The sequence below is a fragment of the Chrysemys picta genome, chromosome 18, assembly GCF_011386835.1.
Source record: "Chrysemys picta bellii isolate R12L10 chromosome 18, ASM1138683v2, whole genome shotgun sequence".
Classification (NCBI taxonomy): Eukaryota; Metazoa; Chordata; order Testudines; family Emydidae; genus Chrysemys; species Chrysemys picta.
The window spans coordinates 22,980,877-22,996,047 of record NC_088808.1 but is presented as its reverse complement, the minus strand read 5'-3'; the positions used below and the strand labels follow the sequence as shown (position 1 = coordinate 22,996,047).

Genomic DNA, 15,171 nt, shown 5'->3' with positions numbered 1-15,171 from the left:
TGTTCCTATAGTCTCCTTGGAGGCCCTCTTATTCTAGTGTGTGAAAATGGCTGTCTACATTGGAGCCTGTGCAATACAAGAGAAATCTACTCTAATAACTGAATGTCAACAGTTTGGGGGAGACCCTAATGTTGCATTTGTTATATTTCTGTAAAGTACTGTTGCTTTTACAAGCCATTCAATCAGTTTTGTATTCTTCCTTTCTTTCTTTCTTTCTTTTTCTTTTTTTTGCTGGAAGACGGATGGTTTTGATATTGCCTAGTTCTGAATAGTAAAATATTTAAAGTCTACAAGATTAGCTGCATTTTGTTCTAGACTATACAGAATGTGAATGTCTGAGTTACCAATTTGGTCTGGAATCTCTGAACCCCTTTAGCTGCTGTATGGTGAGTCACAAAACTTTCTCAGTTCTCCTAGGTGTATACTATAAAGTGGTGCATATGAATTGCTGTTTTGTTTACATATATTTCTAGTGTCTCCTTTTTAATGCTCTGCACTGGCTGTGTACTGAGTATTCCTTTTAAACTAAGTGGGAAAATCCTACGGTATTTCTGTATCATTGCAAGGTATTTTCCAGCCATATTTAATGTTTTGTTCTGTTCACCCATTGCTATAACGTATTGCAGTATGCAGTCTCCTACACTGTTCTTTTGAAATGCACAAATACGTCTTGATTTTAAGAGGCCAATCCTGAGACACTGAAAAGTATTAAAACATTTTATCATGTTATTCACCCTTCACTTTATTTTACAGAAGGAAAAAACAGTTGGGCCCACCTGAGAGAGATCCTTACTAGTAGGAGCACTTGGCTAATGTTTGTCCTTTTCCTCACTTCTTGGATTGAATTTGCAAATAAGGGAATCCTTTTTGCAGGTTTAGCATAATAAAAAAATCAAACCATCAAGGGTGGTATTAATTTTGTCTCATATAAACTGTTTAATATCTGACATGGTTTTCATTTAATAGTGGCAGATTTAAGCAAATTGTGTGGTTGGAAGAGATGTCTCAGATACTTAATGCAGGACTCAGATGTAATGTTGCTGTTTTGGTTTTAAAAGAACCTACTTTGAGATCTGGTATGCTGGGCATTGCACTCACCTAACAGCTAACACATTTTTAGCAATTTCCCAATGGCATTATACTCCCCTTAGTTGGCGATGTGCACGTTTGATGGGGTTTTTTATTGCATTCCTTATTTACATGTGCTCTTATCCATTAGAACGTTCTTTTCCCTCTCATTTTAAAAGCCGCTAAGTGTATGGGCCAGAGTTCAGCAATGCTCCTACAGGTAATCAAAACTGCTGTTCTGACTTGTCCTACTGATCAAGTTAGAAGCATTTTAGGGTCTAGGATTGGATAATTTAGGTTAAAAAAAATTATTTGATTTCTGTGTGTCTCTGTCCTTGAGAAGCCTATATAAAGTGTGAGTTTATTACTTTTAATTAATCTTCATAGAAATGTCTGAGATAACCATTAGAGTTGGTTGGTAGTTCTTCAGCTAATATTTTTCGTAAGTAAAATGTCCATTTGTCAAAACCAAAACTTTTCATGAAACCTCATTTTTGACTGAACTTTGCCGGGAGGGTTTCTCAGGTCTGAGAGTGAGTGTGAGAGACCCTGCCTCAGAATACATAATAACTCCGACGTTAGGGCGCCCACCTGGGATGCGGGAGACCCTGGTCCAATTCCTTGCTCTGAGATTCAGCACCAACTGGGCCTTTGGCTCTTTTGTTCTGGTATGGTGAGCTGTGTGTGTGTCCATTTTTTTGTTTGTTTTCATGAAAAAAAATGTGAAAGTTCTCATTCCGGATCAGAATGGAAACAAATGTTTAAATGTTGAACGCTTTTGCAAAACAGAATTCTTGTTTTCTAGATGGCATGAGTTGCCCTTTATACTCTCCAAACTATTGTATTCAGTATGCACCAGCTCTTCTGCTGTGTTGTGTGTGTATATAGTTTTAAATGTATTTCCACCCAGCCAGGCCCTTTTGAAGCTCAGCTGTTCAGTCATTGTTAGCAACTGCCCCTTTTGGGTCACATGACATCTTATTATTTTTCAGTATTGGGGGGTAGCCGTGTTAGTCTGTATCCACAAAAACAACAAGGAGTCCAATGGCACCTTAAAGACTAACAGATTTATTTGGGCATAAGCTTTCGTGGGTAAAAAACCCACTTCTTCAGATGCATGGAATGAAAAGTCTGTAATTCTGTAATTTTCACTCCATGCATCTGAAGAAGTGGGTTTTTACCCATGAAAGCTTATGCCCAAATACACTGAAAAATAACAACAGATTATCAGAACTTGTATTTGCAGTAGGCAGGTGAGAATTTTGCTGCTGAGTGCCCTGGGCCTCCCTGTGCTAATGTTACACAAATGTTAATTACCTCCGAGAATTGTAGTTGCACTGCACACACTCAGCACTTTCCTGGCATGAAATGGGGTTTCCAAGCTTGCTCTAGAATTTAAGGTTAAAAATTCAAACCAGAGAAGAAGAATCTGCCCAATTTGCTTTCCAAATAGAAGGGGGTAAAAATCCATAAGCACAAGAGAGTGCAGCTTTTCTTTCAAGGGAAATGCACACCCCTTTAAACAGATGAAACTATCAATCAGGTCTGGAGACAGCTTGACTGAAGTGAAGTGCATGCAGTATTGTTGTTCCTTCAGCTAAGCAGGTGCTATTGGAATATATGCAGTATGGTCCCACTTCAGGAAAACCTCACTCTTCATGAAAGCACTCAAGCACGTGGTGCCTAAATGCATTCCTGAATTGGGGCCCAGGCACATTAAACTCCCTAAAAAAATCTGAGACACAAAGTAGGTGAGGTAATATCTTTTATTGGACCAGCTGCTGTCAGTGAGAGAAGCTTTCAAGCTCCACAGAGATCCTCAGGTCTTATCTTCAGTTTCTCTCACCAACAAAAGGTGGTTTGTCTCGCTCATATCCTGGGACCAACATGGCTATGACAGCGCTGAATAAAAATTTTAAACAGACTAAAGTTCTCACTCCCTGCAGCCTCCCCACATCAGCCCCTATGACCAAAGTGATCCCTCCTGTGCCAGGGGAATAGATTGACTAGAGTGGATAATAAAAAGAAATCTACCCGGAGTCATTTATAGTCTCCACAGTCTGTTCTGGGGTCCCTATGACTTGTACACTATAAGCTTTTTACTACTACTTTGTCAGCTTAAGCTTCTTACATTGCTTACGCTATATTATCCAGGGCAAGTTTCATGTATAATCCGTGTCCTTCGTGCCCGTTCTTCCTGTGCAATGAACAATTTCTTTTGTAACCGTACCTTTTCAGGTTATGCCCAGTGTGTTTTTCCTTCATCCTAGAAGTCACTATGCGTGATGAAAGCAGAGATGCAGTTCAGTCTGTGGATAAGTGCCATCCACTAGGACTGAATCTGTTACAGTAGGTGTGTTCACCTTTTGAAGAACAGGTAAATCTTGTTTACTGAGCCTTATACAGTTAATTCCAACCAACAGAGGAAATATTTAAGCACAGTGATCAGAGGGTACGATTTTTATTTGTTAATCATTAGCATAACTCCTGAAATAGAAGAAAAGCACAATGAATGGACTAGCTAGCTGTCTTGTTGACCACTGAGCAAACTTTGATTCAAGATGCCTTTGGACAAGGTGCCTGAGAATTAATGAGGAGAGGCACGTCTGATCCTGCTCTGTGGTGAACGTCTTCAATTCCAATGGAAGTCCTTTAAAGTTGAGGGTGTTCAGCCCTTAGCAGATTGGGCCCCCATTCAACGTTTGACTAACGAGCTGTTTATTCCTTCATATCAGGCGTTAGTATGTTAAAAGATTGTGAAGCACGTTGAGATCTGTTGATTAAAACCACTATATAAGAACTCAGTGTTATTTGGTTCTGAGAGTAAGAGCAGGACGTTCATTAGGCCACGTCTCAGCGTGGGCTGTCAGTGTGGTTGCTGCTGGGGAGAAGGGTGGAGCTAATCCCAGATAGAAGTTGTGGCATGAGAGGGGTTAAGTAGTAGGATGACACTTCTATCATAGTCGTGATTTTAAGATATTAATGGGAAAAACAATCATGTTATCAATGCCTCTCCACTCACATCATTCTGCAATGAGACAAAAGCTTTATGAGCTGTAAACATAGGTATAAGAATCTCTGTTCACTCTGGAACAGAAAATGTGGCTACAGTCTCTAGTTAGGGTAGAAGCAGTAACAGTCCATACTGTTAGCTGGTGCTTCTTACCACCACTGGATGTGGAAACCGGTGTTTGAATCTGTTGGACAGTGACTATATTTGGATATTTTTCAAGAGAAAGTTAGTGTCTTGCAAATCCCTGTGTAAATAGCTAGAGATGAAAATACGCTCAGTAAACACAGCAGTCCTGCCAAAGCTCGACTCTCTGGGTGTCTGATGTGCTTTGATGTCGCTGGTATCTTACAGGGCACAGGAGTACCAGGGATGTGGATGTTTTACTGCCACTAAGCAGAGGTCAAGTGAAGGTTGTTTCTGTATTTTGGTAGGATGGATGGAATGTTATAAAAAAGCTACAGTCAGTTGCATGTTTGAACAATTAATTGATTACATTGAGTTCAGCCTTTGTAAACCAGCTGTTGGAGATTTTTCTCTTACCGCGTAAGTCTCCTTATCTACATTAGAGTATCTTCTATTCCGTACTGGAAGCACAGAATTAGAGAACAGGCCTAGGTCTCTTGGGCTATGCCATCTGTTCCATTGAGTGTGGCCTGTGAATTTACTCCAATAATTTAAAGAAGTTTTCCAGCATTTTGCACCTATATAGTTGGCTGCTAAATAAGTGCATTTCCCAAGTGTGATTTCTTTGGATCATAGAAGTTAGATCTTTCCAATCTTATGAAAGTCAGTTCCATATCTGGCCTTCTCTCACTTCTGTTTTAGAAAGATATGACGCACTCAGACTAGAAGACTGTGTTCCATGCACCAAATACTTTGGTATGTAGGTGTTTGTGTTCTTTCACTCCAGCCTATTGGGCATATCCACCAAGCATGTCACTGTGGCCTGATCTGCCCAAACCCCTCCACTAACTGGTGTGTTTTCCTTATTTATTTGGTGGAAGGTCTCGGGTTCGTATGTGCTAGCACTGCTCTATAGGTTAGCGATTTTTCTTTTGTTACATATTGACATTGTTTAGCATTCCCTGTACTAAGCATAGTCATTCCTAAATCCACATCCAGCTAATGTACATATGAATTCTAATCTCTGCTACTGCTGCTTTTGTACTCTGCAGTTTTACATTCTCCCAGGAAAGTGAGGTTTAGCAGTGTTGGAGCTGAGCTCCTTCCAGACTGCAGGTTCAATATTCTCATTTGGGGAAAAGCTTCACAGCTTATCCTGCAGCTGTGGCAGGAGTGTCACCCCACACTCACGCTGGCCAATGGAGATCACAGGCTTGGATGGGGTTATGCTGTCTGGGACACAGCTAAACGTCTGTGCAGGTGGCACTGCTGACAGCCATATAGGTGGAAACATGAGCTTCTGCTTATGTGGCACAACTGACAGTGTCAGTCCCAGTCACAAGCCTGGTCTCTAGTTTAATTGACATCCCCAGACAACATGAGTCCAGCTGTTAGGAGGCAACCTTCCATGGAAACTAACCTCCCTCAGAGAAAGGGATAGCAGTACAAGGGGATAGATACAGCCACTGTGTTGAGTTAACTGTGTGCCAGAAAGTATTTACAATGTTTTAATATAGATTTCACAGAGGCACAGTAAAGGTGGAGAAAAACTCTCTCTGAAAATCAGGCCATTGGCCTTTGAAGTGAAGACTCCTGGGTCTAACCACCCAGCCTCCCTAAAACCACACGTTCAAGTGGTGGCGGGGCAGAACCATCCTTTCATGCATACTCCCTATAGCTGTCATCCTCCGTGCTCCTCCCCCAAAGCCACCCGCCTCTGCCACATAGCATCCTTCATTTCCACTCCATGAGAGGCTGTCACTAAAATCTGTCCCAATTAAGACCTCAAAGTCTGGTAGGAGATTTCACCTTTTCTCCTGATTTCATGGCTGACTGTGTCCTCTCCGCTCCCTCTTCTAGAGGGACTAAAATAAATTAATGGTGAGCAAGTCCCTTAGCCAGCAGTGATGCAGTTTGCCCTCATTTCACCCACTGAAAGCTTGTATCTAAGTTACCACATAGTCTGTGAGCCAAGTTAGTGCTGATGTTTTATTATTTGCATTATTGTAATGCCTACAAGCCTTAGTTGTGTTCATTATCAGCTAAAGATACTATCAGAGACAAGGCTCAGATGCATTTTTAACCACCTTTTATTGTAAATAAATTTATCTGAGACAGTGTCTAATCTTTACACATCTATGCAATTTACATTTACAAAAAAAATCAACTGTCTTTGAGGAACATCATCTGTAGCAAATTGGTTTGTGAAAAAATATATTCAAAAATTAAGTATCAAAAGAAAATTAAATTCACAGTGGAAAAAATGCTCCATAAATTAAATAGCAGAAATGTTAAAAATACTTTGTCATGGTCTTGTACCCTTTCACTAGTTGTGGTTTTGGAATACCTGAAGTCAGGCTAGTAAACCTGCTTTGATAACCTTGTAAAGAAACTGGGATTACCTAAGAAGAGGGATGTAGATGCACCTCTTGCTTTCAGTTTACCTTCAGGCTGTTTTTTAGGTCTCCCGTCCTACCCTACTGTGTTTTTCATAGATTATCACCTTTAGGGATAGTTCAGTAGTTTTGTAATAGTCATTTTGTGTAACACAAATCTATTTCTTATCTCAGAATAGCAGCGGTTTTAGGTCTTGTTGCTGCATTTGTTTTTTGAATTTATACAACTTACGTTTTCAAAGCGCAACGGAAGAAGAAAGGTACAAGTTTCCAACTGCACATGAGTGCAGCTGTGCAGCAACATCTTGCGCGTCTAGTCTGGGTTTCTGGGGATTCAAGAATCATAAATACGCCTGCTGTGGATTTATGATGGGCCCTCATGGGATGAACTCAGTCATTTCACTTGGGCCCTAAATAAACGTTTTAGCCCAAGTCTCCTGAGGTAAGGCTGGGGCATGATCCCACCTCACTCCCAGAAACGCTTTGGCCATAGTTCATCACGGTTATGCCTCCAGTGAGAGAGGCCCACTATCATTGTCTTCTGGTGAGAAGGGTCTCCTGCACATGGCAAGCTATTCCAGCCTTGAGGCAGGAACATTCGGAGGTGGATTCATCCCCTTTCCAAAAGACTCAGCAAACAGCTCAGCTCTGTAGTGCCTGTCTTGTAGGACCTGTTTCCCCCACAATTGCTCAAATGCTGAGGGCCACAAACACCGTTTCAGAATTTGCAGTTCATCCAGTATCCCTGCAGCAGCTGGGTGGATAGCACAGACAGGGTTCTATTGCTAGAGGATCTGGAAGCAGCAGTGTTATACTTGAGTTAAACCTCAGTAGAAAACAATTGGAGAACTAACAGGTAGAGCAGATCACTGGGTTTAAAGGTAAATTACATCAGCATTAATACTATATCTGTGGCAGTCTCCGTGTACTGAAATGTAGAGTAGTGGTTCTCAAACTTTGTACTGGTGACCCCTTTCAAATGTGACCTCTAAGTACGACCCCCCCCTTAAATATATAAAAAAGTGTTTTTAATTTATAACACCATTATAAATGCTGGATGCACAAAGCGGGGTTTGGGGTGGAGGCTGACAGCTTGTGACTCTCTTAGGGGTCCTGAACCCCTGATTTAGATAATCTCTTCTGCAAAGATGTTCACAACTCCCTACCCTTGAATGGTCACCCCTTGCTTCTCCTCCATCAATATTAGAGGGATAGCATTGTTGTAATGTGACATTTAACTGAATTTTTGCACATAGGATTACAATAGAAGTGAAAGGTGTTTTCAGAATATATGGTCTTCATTCAAACACTTATTTGTGCAAAGGGGACTTGCCCTGAAGAGGACTGGCTGAATCTCTAGTTTTAGACCTGTTCCCTTTTATTAGAATTTCAGAACTATTGACAGCAACAGTAAGTAGAATAATACTTTCAAACACCAGACTGGTATAGAGGATTTCCTTCCAAAGGCAGTCTGCTGTGATGTGTGTGTGGATTCACACCTCTGCTTATTAAGGAGTGCTCTGAAGATATGAGCAGACACTGTTTTGTAAAATATTTCTCACTGGTCTTTGTAATAATTATGATGAAATGCTAATGATTTTAGATCTCAGTTGGCATGTGCTGTAGCAGGTGTTTGCACAGTGTCTGACACACGGTGGTGGTCAGGGAATACTGCATGCGGCAGCTATCAAAAGGTGGAATGAAGACACACAGGAACTAGTTTGTCCTTCTCAGGGAAATTAGGATGAGAAAAATCAATGTAATATTTTACAAAACAGTAGAACACTTAATTATGTATTCAGTGCATAATTCAACACATTTCTTACATGGGGTGAAATTCACCCCCGTGTAAAGGGCCAGCCCCAAACTCCATCGTGCTGCCTTAAGTGCTGGCCCTCTGCACACCAGGGAATTTCACCCTTAGTACGTAACTGCCTGAAATCCTAGTGGGACTGCTCTCTGCACTTCTACAAACTAAATCCAATCCCTATTTTTTACTCAGGAATTCAGGAGTTTTACTCTAGCTGATTGTGTGAAGGTGGCAGATGCTACAGCTATGAAATAATTTTAAAAACCCAGGATCCAGGCCATTAAGACCATCCTCACTATAAATGCTGATCAAATAAGTGATCAGTTTTTCCTCTACCTAAACATTCGATTTGAAAAAGTTAATACTGTAACTGGTGATTCGTTCACAACAAGGCACTTCCAGTGGTTTAGTCGTAGAACAATCAAGTGTCTAACAAACACGCACATTTTAATTTGTCTTCAATGTAAGTGGTGATTCTAATCTGGGCCCTGGAAGAAGGGAGCTATGGAAAGCATCCTCCACAAGTGGTCAGTCAGCCAGTCCTTGCCGTGTAGGGAGAGGGGATTCCTTCCCTCTGCACTGGCAGATTTCTTGGAGTTGCACTCAGCATTAAGTGAAGAAATTAAATGCTTACTCTGTTAACTAGGCCTCCCTGAACTGTCTTCTTGCTGCTATCTGCTAATGGTCAACATAATGTTTGTGCTGATTTCATGGCAGTGAGAATTACTGCTGACATGAACCATCAAATGACAAAGGGAGAGGAAAGATGGGTTCTGTCCCCTCTCTTTTCCTAATCAGTGTAGGCTGTGTAACACTTTTGTATACAAACAACTCAAGCAGTAACTGCCCTCAAAAGCTTTCTTTTGTTCCCCTGCCCTTTCTGGCTGAGCTGTTTTCACCAGGGTTATGCTGCAATCACAAAGGCCAAAACAAGGTTCATTACTCCAGTCAACAGTGAGTGGACAGCTGCCCCCTCCTGTAGAGAAACCAAGTGGTGAATGGGATTGCCCCACAAAGAGCGTCTGTATATGTTGTTCTAGCAACTGTAATGGCTGAAAACTGCAGCCCCTGATCATACCTAGTGCTCATATCAGCCGCTCTGTTGGTGGCAGCTTGATCACGTTCCACAGCTCCACTCGTGCCCCGTCTTTCTCCTGGCGGCTGGGACTGTATGTTCCCTGAGTTGCTCTCCTTTTCTTCATGGCGATCACAGAGGCTGCAACGAGTGCAAGGAGCAGGGTAGCCCCTGCAGCCCCAACTGCTCCCACAAACGAGGAGTTGCTAAGATGCGCCCATGCTGGCTGCTGTGGTGGAACATGGTGTTACTGATTTTACTCACCGTGCGCGTTGGTAGAAAGTTGCATATTACATGAAAAATCAAAGCCACCACCAGCCCAGTCTAGCCCCTCCCTCCACCACTAATTTTTACTGCATTTTAGCGTGAGAATTTCCAGGCCAGTGAGAAGAACAAACCATTTTATCAAGTCTCAGTGGAGATGAAAATTGCTTGGTGCAGCGGTTGTGGCTCAAAGCCTCTATTTCATAGAGATGAAAACCATCTATTAAGGCAAATACCAACTGCATTGCTTCCTCCTTGTTGCCTGTTGGGTGATACTGTCCCCATCCCTCAGTCTCAGAGAACAAAGAACAAACATTTGGGAATAGGCACTGAACTAGCACAAATATTGCAGGTATCTCAGTCCACCCTATCGTAAACAAGGTTATTACTACACAGTTCCTGTGCGGTACCCATGGGAATGTCTAACGTTCTATCCCAAACAGAGGTTACTTTATAAAACGTGTTGATTGTACAATGACTTCAGTAGTTCCTGACAGTTCCTTCAAATGTTGTGTCTATCAGGAGGCAGGAGTTCACAGCTGCTGTTGCTGTTAAAGACTGCGTTGTGAAAACAGTTTTGGAAACACTCTACCCCTCAACCCAATAGGGCTGCACAGAAGGCTGTAAGTCAGTTTGAATTTTTGGAGAGTTAAACTAATACACAAATTGATCATAAATATCCTCTATACATTTTGATTCAGTATTTAACATTAAAGTAGATAGTTTGCTTTGCAACTCAAGGAAAAGCTTCCCCGCCTGCAGCAGTTTTTGTGTCTAATTAATTTTTCCTTTTGCAGCAGTCTTTAAAAATATGACTGCTGTACAAGAGGTGGAATGGCGCATGGGACATCTCTTAGCAGGTGCAAACACCTACATCACCTCAGAGCGCCTGTCTCCATAGGAGTCCAGTGGACGCGTGAAAGGAAGTAGGCCAGGGGGGTTATTTTGAGCCAGAGTCCAGCAGTGTGTAGTTGACTTGATTAACATGTAACATGCTGGAACTGCCATTGTTTAAACAATCTACTGGGTACATGTAAGTCCAGGTCACCACCAATGCCTTAAAGGAACTGAGCTAGAGGGTCTGTTGCCACAAGTGCTGGAAAAATCTCAAGGTCAAAGCAGACCTTGCAGGTGCATCTCCTTGCCAAGGTGTTGCCTATATTAAACGCTCCTCCGGTGGCACCTTTAGGACACTGTCCATCTCCAAGCGAGCTCCTGCCACCTCTTGCTGGCTTGGGCTGTAGGTTCCCTCCGATTGGCGCCTCTTCCTTGCAGTGAGAATCATGAATATGAGACCAATAATAAGTAACAGCAAACAGCCACAGGCTACAGGGGCAGCTACTTCAATTAACGGGAATGGGAAGAAAGCACCTGGAGTCCCTTTCTGCAAAAGAAATTAATGGAGAAACAATGAGACCCCAGCAGTTACAAGGACTCAGATGTAGCTTACTTGTGCTCCAGGAGTCAAGGGCGGTATCAAGGAGCCCCAACTGGGCTAGAGCGTTAACCGAGACTAACAAACAAAAATAAACAAAGGACTGGGGAAGAAAACTGCAACCCAAACAAAAGTTAGATGCATAGAGCTTGTGCGGGCTGCTTCAGAGAGAAAAGTCTGGGCTAGCTTTAAGCTTAAATCTCTCCATCAAGCCAGATATAAATTGAAATACAAATTCACATAGCTTAATGTTTGTCTAAACAAAAAACAGCCAGCAGTGACCTCTGCATTTTTTGCCTTAACCACTCTCATTAGGGCCAAGCCTAAAGACCGTGTGCATGAAAGAACTTTGGTGCTGTATTTCCAGTCTTCAGGAAGGGTGACACTTAATGTGTGTCAGAGAGAGACTGTTGTCAAGTACGAGTCGCTGGGATGGTTAGCAGTATTATGATAATTCAGGCAGGGTCACAAGGACAGAATTATCCCAAGGAAGCGAAGAGCAGGAACTCATTAATGCTGGGAACCTAACTGCATCATACCCCAGCAATACAACTGTAAAAACCAGCAGGTGCGGTCTGCTCAGCCCTTCAGAAGTCAGTGTTAGAAAAGGTGGAATGGCCCAAGTAAGGTCACATGCTCTCTAGTCTTCATGAACATGGGCCCATCCACTGAGATGCAGATGCCTATGCAATCAGAGCCTGTGCTGGGAATCTTGTACTGTAAGGAAACTCATTAACATACGTGTCAGACTAAAATATAACAAGCTGGTGGGCGTTACTAGCAAGGTATCCAAAATCGGAAAAAGTTTTCAAAACCTGACAAGAAAATCTAGGGTAATGTAGTCCCCAGTAAATCTAGAACTCCCCCTACCCTAGCGAGAGATGCAAAGGGATGGTTTGTTTAATGTCTCTGCTAGTGGGTTGGAGAAATTATGCAGCTATTAAACTTTCATCTGCAGCGAGATTAAATGCACAGGCCCTTGTTTCAGAGCATACTTGCAAAACTGTATTTGGGACATTAGCTTAACATAAGCTTTACTAAAAACAGATGTTTGCAGGCTCAGCAGTTAATACATCTGACAGCCAGAGGAAAGGCTGTATGGGACCCAAGCAGCACAGCGAGAGCATAGCTATCTGACCAGAGGAGGCTTCGAAGGAACAAGAAATTTTAAAATATTTCAGGAGTGAGTTCTGGCCTCTAAATCCCTACAACTGGATACCTTGTAACTTGTGTGTTACTAATCGTCCAGCCAATTACACAGGAATTTTATTTATTAAAAACAGTACAGGCTCCAGCTTTAAGAAATAGCAGCTCAAAAGTGGGGCAGCTGGATTCACGTTTTAACCCTTCTCCCTCCTCCTTGGGAGGGGGCGAGGCGGGCTAGCAAAAGGTATTAATTAAGCAGCACCCACTTCCTGCTCTGATCTCATCAGCTTTCACAAGCTATGCAGGGTTGGACTAGGTCAGTATGTGGATGAAAGATTTAAAAGGCAAGATGAGGTTCCTGGAAGAAGTTAATGCATTAATATGTTCATTCCTTTGGCTCCTTTAGGATTAGAGGTGTCCTGAGAGAGATTAATGTGCGAACATGTTGTGGGATCTTTAAATACAAACTTTCTTTAATAAGGCAACTTTCAAGAGTCAATTAGCCTAAAAAAAAAGTCAAAAATGTTACCTCGTAATTGTTACAAGTAGCATCTGTAATTCTTAACACATTTGGCAGTACAGTCTGTGTCACTGTTTCACCAGTTTGTGTTGCTCTGTGATGCAGCAACATGGGACAATAAAACATTGTAAAAAATAGGGAAATATTTTAAAACCACAACATGAGGCAGGAGGATTTGGGGGCACATGTGGGAACCTGGATGTACTTTTGAATCTATTTTTAATTGACTCAATTTCCAGTTGATGTTTTCCCTTTAAATAAACAACTTCCTACAGTATTCTCCTATGTACGTTGAAGTTAAGCACAGTGATAGGACTTAGGTGTATCTTAGTACAGCATGCAGATTAGTCACATATTGGCACTGCATACATGCGACTCCAGCTCAAGAATGCAGACCTGTTACTGGAGCCTACTCATTTAAAGGTCTCCTTGCCAGTCTGTATTGATGTTACTGACTGTTGCTGTTATGTGTGCTTTAGCTGGAGAACAGATCTCTTACTGTTTAGAGGAAATGTACAGCATACTTCCTTCCCCTTATCCAGGCCCCACCACTGCCACCCCCCAAAAATACTAAGAGTTCATAGACACTGAACTGAGGGTAGAAGAGGAAGAGCATCATAGGGAAATGATAGCACAAAGTAATACAGGAGATCCACAAGAAGTGTCCTGTGACAGAAGTGAGGTTTGGGAGTATCTGAAGGGGGTTCACGCATGCAAACTGGAAAGGTAAAAGTGGCTTCATCATTGCACATGCATTAGATTTTCCCTAAATAACAAACAGCAGCAGCTGTGAACCCCACCCTGGCACACATGCCATGTTTGCTAGACAGCTTTCCATGCATTGTGGGTTAGTACATTCCCAAGTTACCAGACAAACTACCTACCCATGCAAATGGCTTCAGAACCTCAAAAAAGCAAGAGTCCGCCTTACTAGCAGCTTGTTAAAGCAAGATTCTAGCCCTGCTCTCCCATCCATTGCTTGCTTAGGTAGAAACAACAAGGCTTAATGAAGACTGTCCATCACACTATCTCTAAGGGGTTAGGAAGAGGATTGGCTCCAGTAGGTAGATAGCATATGCTATTTTTTTTTAAATCACATTTACCTTTGATTTTATCTAATTCCTTCCTCCAGACTCCAGGCACATAGAGCTCAACCTAGCAAATGAGCTTAGGAGGGGAAGTTGCTGCTTTTTAACCCATTCACATACGTTAAAATGCCAGCTGAAATTCCAGTCTCCAGAAAACAGTTAGTGGGAGAGAGCATGAGGGGGTGGTGGGAATACCATGTAGGAAGTTGCCCTCTATTCTGCTTTATCACCCAACTTTCCAAGAGCGTGGCAACTTAAGTACACTTACTGCTGCAATGGATAACATTTCATTATTATCAATCATTGCACCACTGATAATCGTACCAGAGACATTCAGCTGATAACGATGCCTTGTCCTGTGGACCGGATGCACCTGTCACACCCTATAATCCAACTGTTTAAGAGGCTTTTCCCATGGGGCATGGGGATCACTTTTGAATAAGCAGCCAGCTACTACTGAATGGCTTTGCTAAAATCCCTTTTCAATTGCTAGGGTCCTGCTAGAATATACCAGATCAAAGAATGGAGTTCATTTTTCCTTTGAATCCAACATGTTTGGATTTTCTGGAATTTAGTTGGTTTCTATTAATCAGACATGTCTGGTTTTAATGGAGACGGCAGTAATGTTCCATTTCAAGTTTTTTCACACTTATCACCTACTCTGGAGCAAACTGAAGTGGATTTTAGAATATGGACAAAGAATCCAATATGTGAAAGTGGCAACAGTCTTGAGGATTTAGACACATCACTTGGCTACTGTCCAGCTCCATTTACTTTCGATGTAATTTGGTTTCCTTGTTTTCCTTTTGAAATGGCTGTAACTGAGGCTTTGGGTTGCCATTTGCAGCAGTAGTTATGGGAAAGCAGCTGCATCAGTAGGCACAGATGCAACCCCTCCCCTCTTTGGACCCAAGTGCAGTGTTTCTGGTTGTCGCCCAGAGATTGGTGCAACCTGAGGAGAGGCTAACAAACAACAGCCACACTGTCTAGATAAGCCACTACAGACTCAGCAAAGTATCTGCTACGTTTATTTAAAATGCTAGAAAACTAGAACCCCCCCTCCTGAGTGTAATATTCACGCTACAGTGGTGCCGAACAGTGCACCTCGCTCTCCAGCCTGCTCTCTGTGTATTGGTTAAATTTCCCTTAGCCAGATTCATGTAGGAATCCTAAATGGGTCAAGGAATGAAGGCTATTCCACTGATACCCTAGAATCAGCAGGTTCAGCCTGCC

General features: G+C 42.2%; 1 protein-coding gene across 16 annotated transcripts in view; it reads right to left on the bottom strand.

Moving 5' to 3' along the window:
- Positions 1–6,276: 6,276 nt before the first annotated feature.
- The window catches only part of CRB2 (crumbs cell polarity complex component 2), an 84,089-nt gene continuing 75,194 nt past the window's right edge, over positions 6,277–15,171 (bottom strand). For 15 of the 16 annotated variants that reach the window (XM_065571978.1, XM_065571981.1, XM_065571984.1 and 12 more), the window contains one exon: positions 10,388–11,133. In XM_065571978.1, the coding sequence (XP_065428050.1) occupies positions 10,906–11,133 (228 nt within the window). In that variant the 3' untranslated portion in view covers positions 10,388–10,905. Of the gene's footprint in view, positions 9,715–10,387; positions 11,134–15,171 lie in introns of those variants that run through there. The other variant, XM_008169429.4, reaches the window with a different exon arrangement.